The 20,040-nt window shown below is 35.8% G+C and overlaps 1 protein-coding gene across 3 annotated transcripts in view; it reads left to right on the forward strand.

The window, feature by feature from the left end:
- The window catches only part of LOC129757895 (fatty acyl-CoA reductase wat-like), a 61,387-nt gene that overhangs the window by 35,427 nt on the left and 5,920 nt on the right, over nucleotides 1-20,040 (forward strand). For all 3 annotated transcript variants that reach the window (XM_055755270.1, XM_055755269.1, XM_055755271.1), the window contains exons 3-7: nucleotides 16,714-17,050; nucleotides 17,111-17,375; nucleotides 17,441-17,633; nucleotides 17,698-17,813; nucleotides 17,883-18,063. In XM_055755270.1, the coding sequence (XP_055611245.1) occupies nucleotides 16,714-17,050; nucleotides 17,111-17,375; nucleotides 17,441-17,633; nucleotides 17,698-17,813; nucleotides 17,883-18,063 (1,092 nt within the window). The remainder of the gene's footprint in view (nucleotides 1-16,713; nucleotides 17,051-17,110; nucleotides 17,376-17,440; nucleotides 17,634-17,697; nucleotides 17,814-17,882; nucleotides 18,064-20,040) is intronic.

Raw genomic sequence — 20,040 nt, forward strand, 5'->3', positions numbered from 1 at the left:
CCTGGTTTCGTCTGCTCCTTCGATGACTAGTCGAATGGCATCCACCGTGCTGCGGCCTTTCCGAAAACCAAACTGTTTATCGGATAGGCCGTTCGCACCCTCCATGCAGAGCTGTTACCTGCTACCTGGTCGGTTTTGGCAGGAGCACCAATCTCTGACGCTTCCACACGCCTGGGAAGACCCTCTCATCAACATATTGTTGCAGTGATGACCGGAACATTTTAGAGTGTTCAATGAGCGCGGCCTTCTCTGCTACGTTAGGGATGCCATCCGGGCCCGGAGCTTTATTCAACTAGAGGGACTTAGCAATGTCCAGCAGTTCCTCCAGCGAAATCTGCTCTTCTTCACTCGTATCCCAGTCGTGTGTCAGCCTCGGCCATGTGACTTCCTCGTGCTGTGGGAACATTCCTCGCAGTTTGTTCGGACACGATTCCTGTGGCACACCTCCGCTCCGCGTCTTGGCCATGACAATCCTGTAAGCGTCGCTCCAGGGGTTGTCATTGGTGTCCTCGAAGAGTTGCCTTTTTGCTCGCCTTGATTGCCTTGATTGAGAGTGCAGACCTCGCAATTGCGTAGGGCACTCTGCGCTCGTCCAGCTCGGACTACTGAAGGTGACGTCAATGATGGACTCGCTCTCATTCCTGTGGTAGGTCCTTGTATCGTCTACATTCCCCAGGTCTACGTTCAGCCTTGCCAAGGCTTCCAGTAGAATCTGGTCCCTGGGGTTTGTAAGTCGACTACCCCATTCTACAGCAGCGTAGCAGCTACAGACGCAGATCCCGTTGACCTTGGCTATAACGAAGTCTTCCTCTCCAGCAGACACCACCTCTTGTATGGGGTATCTTCCTGTAACCCATATCGCGGCCAGTTTGTCTTTATCGGTTACCCAATTACTGCCATCTGCCGCTACAGCTGGTGTGCTGAGTGGCAGTGGTTGAGTTGAACCGCTTCTATCCCCGCGAAGGTGCAGCTGTCGCCTTTTGAAAGGCGGGGCACCTAGGGTCGCCAGCCCTGTGTCCTCCACCGCAGTGGAGACATTTTGCATCTTTGGTGCAACTAGCCGCCTGATGGCCGGCTTCACCGCACCGCCAACACAAGCCACTCCTATCAGTGCCCTTGCAGGCGAATGATTTGTGCTCGTACTCGACACAACGGAAACACCTTTCCGGTTGTTGGGGGATGGCTATCTGGCAGATAGACCACCCCACCTTTAGCCGCCCACACTTGGGTGCTGCGTTTGCTGCCGCAACCGGAACAGGACATCGGCGTAGGTACCGGTGCCTTCACCACCAACGCCTCCCCCTTGTCCCTGACCCGGTTGGGTTTGGGCTTCGACTTGGGTTTGGCTTTGGCCTTCGTGGTCAAAAAAATCCTTTTGCGCTCAACCGTCTGCCACCCGGTTGGCGCTTCGGGAATTTGACCTTTTCCTTTTTTTCCTTCGATCTCTTTTTAGCCCGGAATCTGTCGGACCTTAGGATCCCGGGCGCGTTTATTATTTATTATTCTCTCGGCCGTACAATCTGCAGTTATAATATGTTAGAGTATATATTGTTAAACAATCAACTTATTATATTAAATGCCTCATATCGTTAAGATATTGGCAGCAAAGTTCCCTCCATATTCATCAACGCGCTGATCATCGAGTATGGAAGCCGACGACGCTTGTAGTTAGTAATTGCACCGCAACGCCATGATCAGCTAGCTCCCGTGGCAATTTGCGCCATTACGGATCGACTTCTTCAATATTTGATCGCGTCGCGCGGGTTGGAAGAATTATTTTTGTTATTATCATCATCAATTTGTGGTTGTTGCTGTTGTTGTTGCTGTTGTTGTTGCTGTTGTTGATGTTGGGATCCCATCGAAGACGACCGAGCCAAACATTTCCGATTTAATGGATTCCGTCACTGTTTGTCTAGCACTCGAAGCTAATGACTTCTGGTTTGCATATGGGAGTGAAAATAATTTCGGAACAATACATATTGACAGAGCTCTGTGAATCCGCCATCCGGTTATCTCAGTCTCGCGAGATCACACCAGGAAGTCGAATCGGTTCCACTTCCTAAACTGGCTTTATACGATCTGGATGACACTGAAATTTGGGCTCAACCAATTTTAATTTACGATTTATAATCTAGTTTTGCTTTGTTAGAAATGTCCGGCAGATTAATCAAATTTGTTGAACCCACGACGACGTTTGACATTGACAATGGCTCGACGGATCGGTCGTCAATTCGGTGAATATTTGTGGGCAAACATTCGGAAGAAGAAAAAAAAAGAATAAACACAAATCGTCAAACAGGTTACCGGTTGTCCTCAGTGACAACAATTGACCGGAACAGGATAGAATTACCCCTCGAAAAAAAAACGAAAAAAAAAATGTCAACGTACCAGACTTCACACGAGGCTCGGCCGATTCCGAGGGCTGACTTAACGCTATTGCTGTAGAGGAATAAATTGAACCGACCCTCTTAATTTATGCAATGTTTATCAAAAGTGCGTCGAACCGGTCCAACTAGCTGTGGATTTTTATTGCCTCCAGTGAGTGACGCATAGACCACCATTCTGAATTCCTAGTCCTACTATCAAATGTCAGATTTGCATTGTCGCATCCATACACTTGCTACAAGAAGCGATCAACGAGATGGGTACTTCTTAGGCTTGGAAATCCCGACCCATCTGGATAATGTACAAGGTACTAGAATTTCTGCATTCCGATGTTCCCTGTAAATGTTCTCGAAAGTGCGAACGAATGGCGTCAAGCAATTTGTTTCTGAACGTTGGACAATTTCGAACACCGATCTCGTATCAAAGACACTGAAGATGACTTAATAACTTGCCCCTATGAACTTCAAATTTGTTTTCGAAAGATTTTTGCGTCTGAATCAAGTTTTTATTTTTCATTGACCGTCAAAACTTTATAGACGAGTCAACGAACTCTTACGAATTACAACAAAATACGAGGACAATGGAGTCAAACTGGATAGTTTTTGGAATAGATTTTGGCCGTCATTAAATTTATTCGATTCAACGATGTTTTTTTGGTTCCGTCTGGTTTTCTTGAATGAATCACCAGAGCATGTGAGATATTGGAATCATAAATATCCGATCTAGGATCATAGATAATTATAGTAGACGGTTATGATGAAGGAAACCATGCTAGCCAATCATGATTAGATGACAAGCAATTGGTTATTTCGCAATATTTAGGTACACCTAAAATCCCCTTGACCAAAGGAACGGAGGCATTTTGAGGGTCTAACTCCCCCCACCTCCGGAAGGTCCAAAAATGTCAAGTGAAATGTTCTTTTCTCATAATTTCAAATTCTTAATCAAATTTTGATGAACGACTAAAATGATTCATGAAAATCAATCTCGACTTAGAACTACAGCCAAAACCTTGAAATCTTATGCCAGGTCCACAATACTAGTAACAGTTTAAAATAAAATTCTTACTTGTGATCGAAATTTAGTTTTATTCACTTTATTTGCTAAATCGATAAAAAAATAAACTCTAAAATAGTTTTAACAGTGTTTTTTTTTCTGATTTTTATTGAATGAATTGGATATTGTCAGATATTGGGGAAAATAAGCCGAAAATGCACGGCCCGGATATTCGCGGAAAAATATCTGGTAATTTCAGATTTGAATGATTCCAAATTTTGGGGTTTCTAACTTGCTTATAATGAAATTCAATGGCTGAGTTCAGATTTCGCATCTGTTTTTTTTTCTTGAAATCCAGTTTGAGTAATCATTGAGAAAAAAAAAGGTGATTTTCATCTTGGTTTTGCATTTCAAACATCAACTAGGGTGAAGGACCCTAAGACAACGGCTTAAGGAAGCTTTTTTCATTATTTCAATAGAATTGCCTTCCACGTTGGTTTAAAACTGATGTTTAGTAATTGAACTATATTTCTAATACTGTTTTATGAAATTATGAAGGAAATAGATCAATCCATCACGTACTTTTTAGTCAATTCATGATTTATTTTCCTCATTCAAGTTCCTTCATTGTCGTACCAGGTTCCTAATTTCGTCGTACAAGGAGACCAAAATTGTCTCAATTTATTCCACCCTCTTCAGAAATACATTTAAAATTTTGCGGTTGCGGTTCATGCAATTGGCATTAGCTTACATCGAACGGATCAACCGCACAGGATAACAGCAGAAGTTCTTTCAAGTAACCAGTCGCAATAAGCCATGAAACTAGGATAGCTTTATTGTGAACAGGTCTACCATTGCTTGGCTAATGCATCTGCAGGCAGCAAAATAATATACCTTCTATTGAATTATACCGAAATTGTCTCAAACTATTTTTCCCTCATGAGGTATAGATTTGAAATTTTGCGGTTGCGGTTCATGCAAATGCTATTATTTACTTCGCACGGATCAACCGCGCAGGATAACGGCAAAGTTCGAGTGAGATCTAAGTCGCAATAAAATGGTCTTGCCAAGAAATCTCAAGGTAGCGTTATTGTAGCTAGGTGCCATTGCTTGGCTAAGGCAATTGCAGGCAGCACAATATTAGACCTTAAAAATTGAATCCACCCTGCAAATGTATTTTCTACCAACACACTCTCCAATGGGCAGGGCTGCCATGATCCAGGATTTGTCTGTAAGATAAAATTTCATAACATTCATACAGACATTTAACACAAATTACAATGCATAAATTTACACAGAAACTACCCATATTTAAAGAACATCAACATTTTTAATAGAACTATATGTTTTTCTACGTAATGAGACTGAATAGTAAGACATTTGAGGAGAGGCAGAATCATATTTGCGTTTTGTCAACATGTGTATTCTTATACATGTGGGAACCCTGGCGAAGGATATCGAAACAAAGCAACGCCACGTTGATGCGTGTAATGCGCATTAGACTGGTTCAGCTCATCTATTCGAGTTTTTTTTACGAGCGATAAAACTTTTCGACTTTTTCATTCAAACTGTAATATGTCAAAAATGACAAAACATCTTTTGTTGAAAATTCACTAAGAATTTATAAAATATGAAGCAAACATTAGTCAAGTTTTAAAACTTATATGGTAGGAATCAGCATAAAAAGGGGTTCGATTTTGTTTTATTTTGAACGACTTTATGTACAAAAAATGATATCTTCCGATTTTTTTTATCCAAACTTGTATTGAGATCCAAACCAGAGACTCGTGAACTCTTATTTCAAAGTTTAAATTATTCATTCATCTGAATTCTCTTGTCATTTTGAACTTCAACGGGAGTTTTTTGCATCGATTTTCCGTGTATTGTCAAAATTCAATAGAAATCGAGGTTATCTGTCGAGGAATTGATTTTTTTTTCCTCGAGTTATTGATTCCCATTTAGAGAATTTCTGAAAACTGGAGAAGTTTAAGTTTTAGTTTTCAAGGATCTCTCAGTGAACATTCTGTAGAGCAAAGCGCTTGGTCGTATGTAAGATATTGCAGTTTGAATGAAAGAAGCTGAAAAAGTCTTATTTTCATATAATAGATGTATTTAATGTTTCAAATACTTGAGAGAGGTTTAGTGTCATCAAATAATCGAACCAAAAATAATCAAATCTTAAAATATAAAATAATGAAGAAACAATGTCATTGAGTTGAACGTTAGAAATGTGTAAAGTTGGAGGGTTGTGAGGGTTGTGATACAAATTTCGCTTTTTGGCTCATAATCAAAAGAAATTTTTATATTGAACTTACGAAGAAATCGAGGTATCCTGCAGTTGTGTTCTCGGATTCAGCCAGCGTTTTAGCAGCAGTAGAGTCGGGAAAATCGTTCCATCCTTGGGTACAAGAGATTGAAGAGAAATTGCATCAACTTAAAGGCACTTTATATTGGGTCCCCGGTCACGTGGGCATTGAAGGCAACAGCAAAGCAGATGAATTGGCCGAGAAGGGTAGGAGTGGTCCGAGGATGTCAGTTGAGATTCCGGCACAGGACATCATCACATGGGTTAGGTCAGAGATAAGATCGAAATGGGAAGCAGAATGGATAGAAAATCGGGAACTCTTTTTAAGGAGGATTAAAAGCAACACTCAGAATTGGAAGGATAGAGGAAGCCCTCTAGAACAACGTGCCTTGACCAGGCTACGAATCGGGCATACGAAGTTAACACACCTGGAGTTCTTCACGAGAGGGATAACAACATGCATCACCTGCAATAAACCGCAAACGGTTTCCCACATTATAAGAGAATGCAGATTATACGTAACGGAAAGACAAAACAGTGGAATTAGTTACGAGTTACGACCCATCGACAGCGTTAAGCGCAATGAACGAAGACAAACTATTAATTTTTTTTGAAAAGTGCTAGAATATTAGATAAACTCTAGATTTAGGAAACCGTGTAAATGTTATAAATCTCCTAAGAGGACGAATGACCATGTTGGTTAAAATCCTCTATAAATAAAAAAATAGAATAGAATAGAATATATTGAACTTAACTTAAAAAATCATTTTCAGATTCTGAATTCAGATTTTGAACTAAAGTTCTAGAGGCAGGATTCAGATCCGGAATTGAAATTAAAAATTCACATTCAGATTCAGCTAGAACTTAAGTTTAATAATCAAGATAAAAATATCAATTTGAGAATTTCATTACGTATTCAAATTGCAGAAGATCGCAGTTTCATAGTTTTAATTCTATTTTCAAAATTTAAATTTTATATTCAAACAAAGTCGTATAAGAAAAACAAACTAGAATAAACCACAAATATAGAATGAAATTTGGACTCATTTCGTTCTTTGAAAAATATATCTTTAATTTTTTTTTTCACCGAATTTTTATTAAATATGCAATATATTATTAATGATAAACTTTTATTGGTCAAAGAACTTGTACTATATTTGCAAGTAAAACTTAAGCTGTAAATTAATTTTATTGGTTTTTTGTTTTTCATTATTTTTATCGAAAATTTTTAAGAATCAAAGCTCCGAACTAAAATCTTACATTTTAATCAAAGTTTCGAAAGTAGAAAATAAATCTGATTTAAACTGCAAACTTAGTTTAAGTTTAAGTATTTACAAAAAAAAAATCTTTTAAATGGAACCTAAAGAATCCATTATTTATTTTTTAAATCTAGGTGAAATAATTGCAACTTCTTGGATTTCATTTCGAAAGTTATGATTTCAAAATGTGTATTGTAAAAAATTTTAAATATTCTATGTGTATGAATTGCTTAAGAATGAAAATAACGTTTGAATGCAATGATAGAATTCCTGGAAAGAATTAAGGAATCTAGGAATTTTCCATTTAGATAAGTAAGGAGTTCGAAAAAAAATGTAACATTTTTTATATGAAAAGCATTTGAATGCATGGACGAAAATTGATGAAACTTTCAGCGAAGCTACTTACTAATATAATGTGTACGTGTACGAAATTAATGATTTTTCAGATAACGTCCAATACAGAAACTAGTTGACAAAACTTTTGGAAGGATCATAAAAAATCCAGAAAAGATCCAGTTGTAGACCCAAAAACAGCTAGAAATCAACTATTCGACCAAAATTCATATGGTTAATTGTCAAATGAGTCCTAGAGAATCTAACAATGAGCTTAAATTTGAATTAAAGTAAAGATGATTTATTCCGTGAAGTTTAGGAATGTGAGAGTTTTCGTCAAGCGCAACTCGAGAATTTCAATTAGAGAAGTGATAAGAAAGGTAATGTATGTAATTTATAAAAGGTAGAAATGCTGCCCAGATGCACCCTCAGAAATTTTTCGTTGACAAGTCTCGCCTGTATTTTACGGAGACAACGAAGAGAAAAAAGTGAAAATCTGGAGTTACCATTCTTCGAGGTGAATTGCGCCGTTTTGTTCAGTGCAATCCAGATTCACCTCGCTACGGGGTAAGCTTACATAGAATAGAAAGTACTTTTTTTGGATTTAACCTTTTTTTTCTGGATGAATTTGTTCTGTTCAATTCAGGTAAACTTCATATGGAGAAAATAGACGACAGTACTTCCAATTATGAAATTAATTTGCGGCTTTATCGGTGAGGGTTGAAGAGTAGAAATGAAAGACGGATAGAATATCAGAAGAAAATTCTAAGGTGGTGAAAAGAGCGAAGAGCATTTGAAATAGAAGCTTGACCACATACTAAATTCTTTGTCCCGCACCAATTAACTGTATTGAAGTAGTGCCTCCTCTATTGGGTACTACTTCTGGTATAATTGATTTAACTATGAATGTGATAGATTCAACTACAATCTGCTGAATAATCTCCTGTTATCAACTATTATTATAATAGATTTAACTATAACAGCATAATTGATTTAACTGTAAATATGATAGATTGAACTTCAAACGCATAATTAATTCTACGCATTCAACAATAAATATAATAGATTCAACCAGTCGTTGATGTTTTCATCTTTAGGAATCTTTCTGTGGGGGAATTTCTCATTATTTTACCGACCCTTTAGGTCACTCCCCACCGGGTGCAACAGCTTTTTGATGTTCTGCCTAGCAAGGGGCTGAAAAAAGCAAACATTTCCGTACCAAGTTTTCAGTCAAGAAACCTGCAGGAAGAAGAACAACGAAACGACTGAAACACGTATATGGGCGACATGGCCGTCTTCAGTGCAACAATTTCAATCAGAGACAATTTTTTAATAATCCCAAATATAATATCTGCCCAGGAATGTCAATTAAAGGGATGTTTAGCAACATTAATAAATTATGGTTTAGCACAAAATGCAGAGTTTTCAGCATAATCCTTGTTAAAATTGATCTTAAATCTGCAGTATGACAACTACAGATGCGTTTAACAATCAAAATGTTATCCTATTTTTAATCTGTTTTGGTGTAAAGTGTTTAATTTCGGGAACCACACTGACGTTCTGGTACCAAAATTTTGGTTCGGCGCGTTTGTTAGCGATTTGACAGCTGTTTCAGCCCTCTGCTGCCTAGTCCTGATGCTAAGATCTGTGCAGCCCCCGGCACGAAAGCAGCAGAACGAAAAAACAATTTGTTGGCAAGGCCAGCAACAGCAGACAAGTAAAGCTTCGATAGGACCGAGGCGATTATTAAATGTTATTTCCTAATTTCAGGATCATGCGGTGAAAAAAATCACTCAGGTAAAACCAAAACAATGGCATCTTCATCTTCAAGCTGCTGACATGATTATCAACCAACTATTCGTATTAATACTTGATGAAAGCGACTACCAAAACAACTTAAAATGTGAAAAAGTGGAAATGTGATTAAACTCCATGTGTCAATGACATGATTAAATACTAAATTTCCCTAGCTACAATTTTGTAGAAGATATCAAAGTGATACAAATTAAGAAAAAAGAGTTGTAATGTGACATTACATTTTGATTATTTTCCGATTTGAAAAATGTTATAAAATTTCTCATTACTGATTGTACCAAGACCAGTAATAATATTCTACGAGCTTAGTTATTGATTGTTTAGAATGTGTTTAGGATGGTTTATTCACATTAAAAAAAACAATCTCTCATCTTTCATACTCAGGATAATCTGGAGTAGAGAGCATTTGTAGGGTTTTCTTCTGAAAAAAATGTCTCCCGCTTTTTTTGAAAACTTAGCTATTCATATTTTGAGCTAAAATAGTGCGAGAACTGCATGAACAAATATTTGGGACTAGGAAATGAATTAGACTTACTTCTTACATTTAAGCTCAAATATTAAATAATTCACCTATATTTTAAAATAAATCATTTTAGTTGAAATTTTTTCATCCTTTTAAATGATTTCTAAATGTTTTCATTCTTTACACTTTGAATTGATTGTAAAACCTTAGACACGAATATCACAAAGATGATAAATAGTCATATGTTAAACAAAAAAAAATTCAACCTTTTTTTTTATGGTTGATTACATTAATTAGTGTTTCTGGAGGCACTCGTATATGCAAAAATGTGGTCAAGTTAAAGTTTTCTAGCGAAAATTCAAGATTGTTCATTTTTATCAAAAGTATACGAGCTGAACCTTATGACTATCATTGATTTTTTTTCGATAAAAAAGAAAAGAAGATAACTAAATCTCAACATCAACTTTGATTTCAACATTTTTAAGTGGTTGATTTGATGTTATACTATTATCTGAAAATTATCTCTGAAATTACTTTTAGTTGTCAGATTTTTTGCGATTTTTTTATTTCGTTTTCTGAAAATTTTGCATTTATTCAAATTAATTTATTTTTTTTTCAAATTTCCTAGATATCCTAGAAAGATCTTTTGTTGAAACGCTACGAGATGAGGGGGGGGGGTTGTTTTTATAATAAAGTTTTTTTTTCAAATTTTCAAGAAATTGGAACAAAAGCTGGCTTGCAACAAACTTGTATACAATCTTCGTTACAAAAAATAAAAAAAAATCGAGAAAATTTAGATTAAACATTTGAAAGAATTTCTTAAACAACTAATATCTTCTACAGTTTGGCTTTCGCTCTTTCAACTGTTTGTACTTTCAAAGAATGTATCGAATTTTTGTTTAAAATGCCTTTAGCTTTATTTATTCCCTACTTCGGAATTTTTGGAAAAATCCAGTCAGCTTTGGGCTGCCATCGAGAAAGGTTCATTTTTGTTTGCTCCCCGTGCGTTTGTGTGTGAAGCTTGCTTTTAGCTCTTACATCGAATGTGCATTGCATATATCGAAATCTGTTGTGTAATTTCATAAATTGGTAAAGTGATAAAATTCAATTTCTGCAAACTAACACGAGCTAGAAGAAGATGCGCATTGCGTGGACGTGTAATTTGCTTTAGCGATTTGGTTTTGGCATAGAAAACGGATAAGACTGTTCATTTAATCAACTCCGAAAAAAAAAAATGTGAATTTGCATGCTTGATTTAATTAGGTAGAATGTGAATTTTTTTCTAAAATTTTGCCTGTACAAGAAGTGTTTTCAGCTCGTAGAATACTATTTTTGGTCTTGGTTCAATCAGTGATGAGAAATGTTATAACATTTTTCAAATGAAATAATAATCACTCTGTTTGTAACATTCTAACTCTTTTCTCTCAATTTGTATCAATTTGATTTTTCTACAAAATTGAAGCCAAAAAAAAAATTCATCTTAAATCATGTTATTGACATGTGGAGTTGGATAAACGCTCAAGGTAAGACTAGCGTTTTCACAATGATTAGTATAATTTTGTCTTTGAAAAAAAAAACATTAAAAAGGTTCAAAAACCTTCAAAAAAATAAATATTTTTTTCTAGAACCCCCGGTGGATTATTTCAAATTTCCATCAGAGACACCTTGTATCTAGCATTAGCCTCATGAAATCAATCATAAAAATATAATTGAATCTATCATATCTATTGTTTAATCTACTACACCCCTGTAGTTGAATGTACAGACCCCGTTCGTTTTTGGCAACATGCCCGAATATTTTGTGTTGCCAAAATCGAATGTTGCCAAAATCGAACGGTTTTTTTTCTGAAACTTTTTTTTTCTTATTTTCATAAAATAAGTATTTTAATAATCATTAATGTTAAATTAAGTCAATTCCTACCATTTTTAGATTTTTTATAGTTTTTTTCCTCATCTTTTTGAAGCATTTTGCACTATTTTTGTTTTGTTCATAATCTTGGTTTTTTTTTGTCATTTTTGCTGTTTTTGTCGTTTTTTGTCATTTTTAATTTGATTTTGTAATTTTTAGTCTTTTGTTTGTATTTGTTTTTGATTTTTTTAATTTTTTAACTTTTTGTAATTTTTGAGTACTTTAAAATTTTTTTTTAAAACTTTTGATTTTTTTGTTGTATTCTATCACCATTTCTGAATGTTAAAACATATTGTTGGTGTTTGTCTAAATTATATCGATCACGTTATAGAAAAAACTTAAAGGTAATGTCGGTTCTAAAAACCGTTCGATTTTGGCACATGTGCCAAAATCGGATGTTGCCAAAATCGAATGTTGCCAAAATCGAATGTTGCCAAAAACGAACGGGGTCTGTACTACAATTATTGTTGAATGCAGAAGATCCAGCTTTCACATATAGTTGAATGTATTATATGTATTTTTTGAATGCACAAAAACAAACCGATAATCAATTATAAATATATAGTTGACAGCCTCATATTTAGAGTTGGTCTAGAATCATTAAAAAAATATGATTGAATATAAGTGGATTATTGTTGGAAATACTATACATTTCTTTCTGCTATGAGGTACACACTTGATCTTTTCTCCTGTGATCGGGCCGATTTTGTCCTGTATTCCCTACAGCTGGAACTAAAGGACGATTTCAGGACAGAAAAACCGCTCAAGGATGAAATATTACGACTAAAGCATATAAGACTTTGTACGTCAATCTTTCGACGACAGCAGTAGTAAAGTAGGGTCAAGTGGGGTAATTATGAACACGGGGTAATTCCGAACAAGTGCCATACGCGCTGCTGTGGGGGATGAATGAACACAAAAAGTTCCAAAAGTGGTAGTTTAACATCCAATTGATAGTTATAAGCTGTATTTGATCTGTTTTCAAATCCTTATGATATCATTTCAGATGTTTTAAAAAACCATTATCCCGTGAAACGGAAATCGTTTTAGACAATGTTCAATGTTTTTAATATCTGATCGTAGGAAATCCAGCTGGAATGTTGTAATCACTTGTTTTACATTCAGTTTTTGATGCTTTGTCTGGATTTTGAAGAAATTTGGAAAAATATTATTCCCACTAATCAACAGATGAGTGTTCATATTTACCCCATAGTTTTCGTCCTATGGGGTAATTATGAACACATATTCTTATGCATTTCCTGACATTTCTTTGGCTTTTTGATGGTCTAATGTCTTATTTATCAACTTAGGAGGCCATTCACTAATTACCCAAGCATTTCTAGACCCCTTTCCCCCTCCTCCCCTTGTGAGAAATTTCTAACAAAACTACCCCCCCCCCCCCTTCTGTAAGATCTTAATAAATTTAGAACCGTGAAGAAATCTTGGCCGGGAAACATCAAAACACGCCATTCTGTATCACAGAATATATGTATGTATGTTAGTTATCCACCATGGGTGCACGGATTCACCGCAGTTTCTGCCTAAGTATATGCTCACATACCTTCTTAGATAATTAGTTTCGACAAATCTCCAAAGCACACGTACACCGTATCCGAACCCCATGGCTTCGTATGAACTGTTGTAAATGAATGTATTGTATTGGTGTTGGTATATTTTGGAAGAACGAGTCAATAGATGGGTTAGTTTATTTACAGGTATTCCGGCATCCGTGTTTATACCTGGCCAGCTGGCAACTGATTGAACATTCTTATTATATAGTCAGTTATAAGAGGAAACACATCTTACCTGTCAGCCACTTATGGGATTCGAACTCAAAAGTTTTCTGGCCGCTACCGGGAATCTAACTCAGTACGCCTGGCATACCAAATCCAGACTCGCGCCAGCCTATCTGCTAGACCACATCAGCGCTAACAGAATCCTCTGGACCAAATTCAATAAATTTCATATTGAAGTGAGGTCCGCAATATGTTAAGTGTTGAGTTTTGAATTTTTGAGAAATTGATTTCTAAAAATGAGATTCGGATTTAGAAAAAAAAGCTTTGCCATGAACGCAATTTTATCAAAACTGAAAATAAAATTTCAAAAGTGGAAAAAAGTGAATAAAAAGGAATTTTGAAGAAAAAAAAGCTATATGCGTAACCACATTTAAACAAGTCTTAATTTTGTTTAAAAAAAAGTAATAAGAACTTATTTTTTGTTGGTAGAAAAAAGGCAATCAAATGTTTTCTTAGATTGAGTGAGTGTTGCGTAAGGATAGTTTTACCGGTAATACCGAAACCGAAAACCTGTATCCCAGGAATAGTTCTCTAATACCGAAAACAGGATTAAGGTCCTTCCAAAACCAGAGCTTTTGGAATTGATAAATAACAAGGTTATAAACTAGACTTGAAGAAATTTTTAATTCTACTTAAAATTAAATGCACCATTTTTTAACAAAAAGTTTGTTGCTCGAGCTTTTGTTCATTACCGAGTGAAATTTAACATTAATATGAACCTTAAATCTCTGCAGTCAACAGTAAAATATATGAAAAACCATGATAAATTTATTAGGTGATAAATATGATAAAACATGATAAAATTATTAGTACACAAAGATAAAAAAAACATTTTCCTGTAAGTTTGGACAACATGCTGCTATTCAGAGCATTAGAATTACAGCAAATAATACCTGATACCTGATTGGTGAGGAAAACTTCTGCAGTTTTTTTTTTTTGAGAAAATAGAGCTAGTAATGTGAAATTTCGTACAGGTGATAAAAAAATTAATTAGTGTTAATATTTTTCAAAACAGTCGATCATATAGAACTGACAAGCCTTGCAAAAATGACTGTCCGAGATGATTTTTATGAGTGTTTTTGTGAAACCACCATCTAAAAAAAAATTAGAATTTTCTGTATATGTAAAGGTGTCAATTACATGATATCTCGCACGTACGTGAAAAGCCTAACCCATGACATTTAGGTGAAGACTTGATGTTTGCTGCGCCGGAAATTTAAAACGGATGTAAAAACTATCGAGTAGCCTAACTCGCCTAAAATTTCACACGTATGGAGAGGTCCAATCAAATAAAAATGATCTGCAACGACATAAAGACACGAAGGAAAAAAAACCAACCAACCCGTAAAAGATGCAACCAAAAATTCAACTACCGAAACTAAAGGTAGAAAAAATCAACAAAAAAGAACACTAAATAGCTATTTTTGTTGTGCTTTACCTCTAAATTTTGATAACATTGGTTTATTTTGCAAGTTTTATACATGAATTGAATTGAGTTTTTATAAAACAACCAATTTTCTTATTTTTGCTAATAATTTTCATTTTTTGGTGTTGGATTGAGATTTTCAGACACCATATAAATCATATTAGACAAGTCTTGGGGTAAATATGAACAGCGTTCGGGGTAATTATGAACAGGTTTTGGGGTAATTATGAACATAATTTTTTAAGTAAACTATCACCATACACTGCTTACTATGAGTAAATGTAACGTATAAATACTGTTACTTTTCAAAAATTGTATACCATGTTCATAATCCGTGTTCATAATTACCCCCTAGAGAGGGGGGTAATTATGAACAGACGGGGTAATTATGAACAGACGTCTCAAGGACGTGAGTTGCGACCAAAAAACAAAAGTTGCTCTACAGAATGATGAAGAGCACGGAAACATTCATTGTTGGCAGCTTTTCAGAATTTATGTTTAGAAATAAACATATGGTGGCTATAAGTGTGCCAAATGAAGAAATTTTGTTCATAATTACCCCACCTAGCCCTACAGAGCTATTCAACTTTTTTTAATTTTTTTTTTAATTTTTTTAACCAAAAAAATATACAAATAATATATTTCTTCCAATGTGTCGATCATTGCAAAATGTTATGAACTTGAAATTACCATAGGGGGAAGTCGTCTATGGCCGGACATCGTCTATGGCCGGACAACATAGATTTTTCGAAAACACAATATCCTAATAGTGTTTTAACACCATAAAAATAAAGTAAATAGTAGCCTGATATGGTGTTAGAAATATGGTAATTCAATCTGAAAAGGTAAACCAATGCTAGGCATCTAAAGCTTTTGCCTAGTAGTACGGAGAGGATCGCCTAAACTTTGCATTTGTATTATGGCCAGTTTTTTCGGCTTGTAAAATTTGAACTGCACATAAACGACATCGTTGATTGGTTATCTTTCGATTACAGTAGATATGAAATAACAAAACGGAAATCCAAACGAAATATTAGGAAAATAAAAAAAAATGCGATTTCTCTATGACCGGACACCAAGTTGTTGTCTATGACCGGACAAGAAAATATTCAAAATTATAGATGATTTCAACTTGAAACTTTCATTTTTTCATCTCTTTAGCACCCTTAAATGGTTAGCAGAAGATAAGGATTAAATAACGAAATTATTTTGGTCCTCTGAGAAATTTTTGATTTTGCTGTCCGGTCATAGAGAATTTTTCTCTAGTTTTTTCGAAACAAATGTTCCATTCTGGTATGTCAAAAAAACATTTATGACTCGCTTCATAGAACGTTCAGTATTGGAAAACACATACTCACAAAATCTGCGCAAGTGATTTCAGTCATTTTGCTACGTTTTTGGGCCATTGATGACAACTTTGGTGAAGTAATTCGTAGTGTCCGGCCATAGACAACACTTTTGGAAATGAGCGAAAACTAACACGAAATGATTTCTCTTACCACATGAATATGTTGTAAATTATTTTGTTTCTAATGTAGTTAAGTAATCATAATATTGATACTCTTCAAATCAGTAGAGGAACCAATATTTACAAAAATCTATTTTTGAAGTTATTGCTTAAAAACCTTAAGTGTCCGGTAGTAGACAACTTCCCCCTACTTTATTTTATGTTTTTTTTAAATGTTATTAACGTCCTTGAGTTATAAAACATTTTTTTTTTTTTGGAATGTACCGTAATTATTGTTTACACTCATGTTTATTCAATTACTAGAACATTTGTCTTATCACTACTTGATGAATACAATTTGTTAAAATATATTGTTTTTTGCTTTTATGCTATGGACTATACGAATGTATGCAACCAATAAGTGTTAAAAAGTTGAGATCAAAATCGAGGACAAGAGGTTTTTCAGACTCTACCATAGAATCCAACGTTCAAAACTGAACGGTTCATCAATTAAAAATAACACCACGTCACATCGTATTCATAATAACATCTCTGAAATGTTTTTCTTCTCAATTTCAGAATCAACGTCCGTCAGATCATCCTGCTGTCGCGACCGAAGAAGGGCAAAAACGTGCAGCAACGATGTGACGAACTGTTTGGCAGCGTGGTGTTCATGAATCTCAAGAAAGACTATCCGACCTTCATGGACCGAGTGAAGATTTTGGATGCGGATCTACAGCTCCCGCGGGTTGGCCTATCGGATGATTCCATCGACTACATCGTCAAAAACACACAGATCGTATTCCACGCCGCTTCCGATGTACGGTTCGATCAGGCCTTGAAAAAAGCCATCGAGGTCAATGTGAGAGGAACGCGAGACCTTCTCAGAATATGTGAAAAAATTATGAACTTGGAGGTTGGTTTTAGATTGATTAAGCTTAGAAAACATTGCTGCTCAACTTAAAAAAATTTCCAGGTATTCATCTACATTTCAACGGCTTACTCGAACTGTCCAAACGAAACAATCCGGGAGGAATTCTACACGCCACCGTCGGATCCGGAGAAGATGATCCAACTGGTGGAGGTAATGGACGAACATTTTGAGGAGCACATGAACAAGACTGTCAACGATTTCATCGCCCCGTGGCCCAATACCTATGTCTACACCAAGGCCCTGACCGAGGACATCGTGCGGCAATTTGGGGAACGGATGCCAGTTGGTGTCCTGCGGCCATCGATCAGTGAGTTTTAGTATTTTTAGAAAATTGTATTTGAGTGAGATTAAAAATTTTGTTCTATATTTCAGTCATTGCAACTAACGAAGAACCAATCAGTGGATGGACTGATAATATCTACGGCTTAAATGGAGTCATTGCTGGAATCGCTCTGGGAATTATTCGTGTGATGAATGTTGCTGACAATAATGCAGCTGATATCATTCCGGCCGATACAGTTGTCAATGGAGTTTTGGCCGCCTGTTGGGAAACTTACTTGGAAAGGTAATCCGTGTTTTAAAAATAGTACCTCAACAAAATAAAATGATTTCAAATCCTCATTTTTCAGGAAAACGGAATCATTCGTTGAAATTAAAGATGCCAACAGCAACGTGGAAACGATACCCAAGGCAAGAACCAAAATTTACAACTGTGTTACGGGAGACGATAATCCAATTTCGTATCGTGAGTACTTTCCTAGTGGTAACAGATTACTTGATTTAACTAATTTTGTTTTAATTTTTTTTTTTTCAGAACGCATCTACGACTACTCCATTGAGGTGGGGAGACATTGCCCGGCTAAGCGATCGCTTTGGATTGTCTGCCACAATACCACCACCAACAGGTTTATGTACGAATATATGAAATTCCTGTACCATCTAGTGCCCGCCTTCCTGATCGATACCTATCTGCGACTGATCGGAAGGACCCCACGGTAAGTCATGTTAAAAACTTTCGTACAATTTGGTTGAAAAAAACTCTCCTGTCGATTCTCTTTCTTAATATGCTCAAAGTTCCTTCACATCACTCTAATGAATATAAAAATAGAAAACTACCCAAGCAACCAAAAGTCTCGTTAAAAGGTCGAACACAGCTTAATCAGCATAATCAATGTGCTGAAGTTTCTTTTATTCAGCCCAAATTTTAAGTTCTTATTGAAATTTTGAAGTACCATTACAGCCCAGTACTTCTGTTCAGCCCACAAGTAAACGTTTAATCAGCGAAAACAAAAAAAAAATTCTCCTCTTCTCTCTTACTTTGGTCACCACCAACGAGCCCATGTGGTGCGGCCGGTTTCTCGGCATCCATCTTTATTCCTCCCATCACCTCCCTCAATTGATCTTACTTAATTGCTTTTTTTTAACTTTGTTCGATACATGCCAGCACGCACGCCTGTTCTGCTACACAATTATTTGATTCGCTTACTCAAGCAATCAAACAAAGTAATGGAAAAAATTAGTCCTGGTACTCGATTTGAACCCGATCCTCCGAGGTAATAGCCAAACATGCTGCCAGACGCCACGCCTAGATGTTGCATTGCCAGCAGCTAAAATTCGAAGTGGTTATAAGCTTCCTAGATTACCCGCAAGGGCAGCCAGCTGACAGCAGCAAAGACGCATGTTGATTATTACTAAGAAACATTACGAAACGGCGTATAAATCAATCATCCGTTAAAATAATTTCGATTTTTAAAAAATGGAATTTCATGTTAATAACTGTTAAGCATAAAATTATACAAATTCTTGAGTTTATCTTGATATTTAATTAATGAATTGCTTCAACTGACTTTCAATGTGTGATAAATTAGAGGTAAGTAAATACAGTTTGACGGAATTTTATAAAGTCAAAATATTTACTCTTTTCAAAAACAGTCATTTGTGAGATAGCTTTAAGTTGTTCTGAGTTGAAGTTTCAATATAAATTATACATTTCAACAATTTCCAAGCTCCAAAAAATGTTTTATTTATTATATGCCCTTTTGTGATGTTCTTTAACATTTCATATTCCTGAAATGGCGGACATGTCTCAAAAAAGGCTCTTTGAGGAACTTTTTAGAACTTCAAGTTCATAGAAGGCTATTAGAGACCCAATTTGTAACTTTTATTCTGAATGATGCGATTGACATGTCACAAAAAAGGTTATCTGATGAACTTCTTGGAATTTGAAGTTCACAGAAGGCTATTTGAGACCTAATTTGTAACTTTTATACTGTGTGGGTGCAATTGACATGTCACAAAAAAAGACTATTTGAGGAACTTCTTGGAACTTCAAGTCCATAGAAGGCTATTCGAGGAACGTTTTGTAACTTTCATGCTCACATTCGAGAAAATTCGGTACCAATTCCTTTTGGAACCTTTGTTCAGCGAAATTAGAACTTTGGAGGCACAAGTTTAAGTAGATATGAGACTTTTAGTTGCTTGGGTAGTCACTTGAGTGATTAACTAAGAGTTTGGGATGACTGTGCGTTTCGAGGCTTCATTCAAAATTCTGGGATTAGAACTTTCTCTAGTACTACATGGAATTTATGTTTTTACAAGATGTAAACTTCACTTCAAACCATAACAACCGGGTGTTTGCTGGCGTAAGTGTTTTCGTGCTGCTTAAACCACCTTGAGCTTTTTATGTCTGATGTTCTACTTGATTTTACCCTATGATACTACATCAAAGAGGCTGTGCTCTTGTACTTATATATCGCACTCTTTTACTCTCTCCTTCTCAAGTTCTTCTTCCTGTAGGAAAGATCGCAGCTGAGTACATAAGACCTTTCAAGCCTCTCTACACGTATCAGTTCAGATTCGGGTTATACTGTGCCCTAAGATCGCGTTGCTTTTGATAAGGCCCAAGACCTCCTTTTAGCTTGTTAAGTTTTGTTGACTTTTTCTTTCTATCCGTTCATCCTCTCTTTCAACCC

The sequence above is a fragment of the Uranotaenia lowii genome, chromosome 3, assembly GCF_029784155.1.
Source record: "Uranotaenia lowii strain MFRU-FL chromosome 3, ASM2978415v1, whole genome shotgun sequence".
Taxonomy (NCBI): Eukaryota; Metazoa; Arthropoda; class Insecta; order Diptera; family Culicidae; genus Uranotaenia; species Uranotaenia lowii.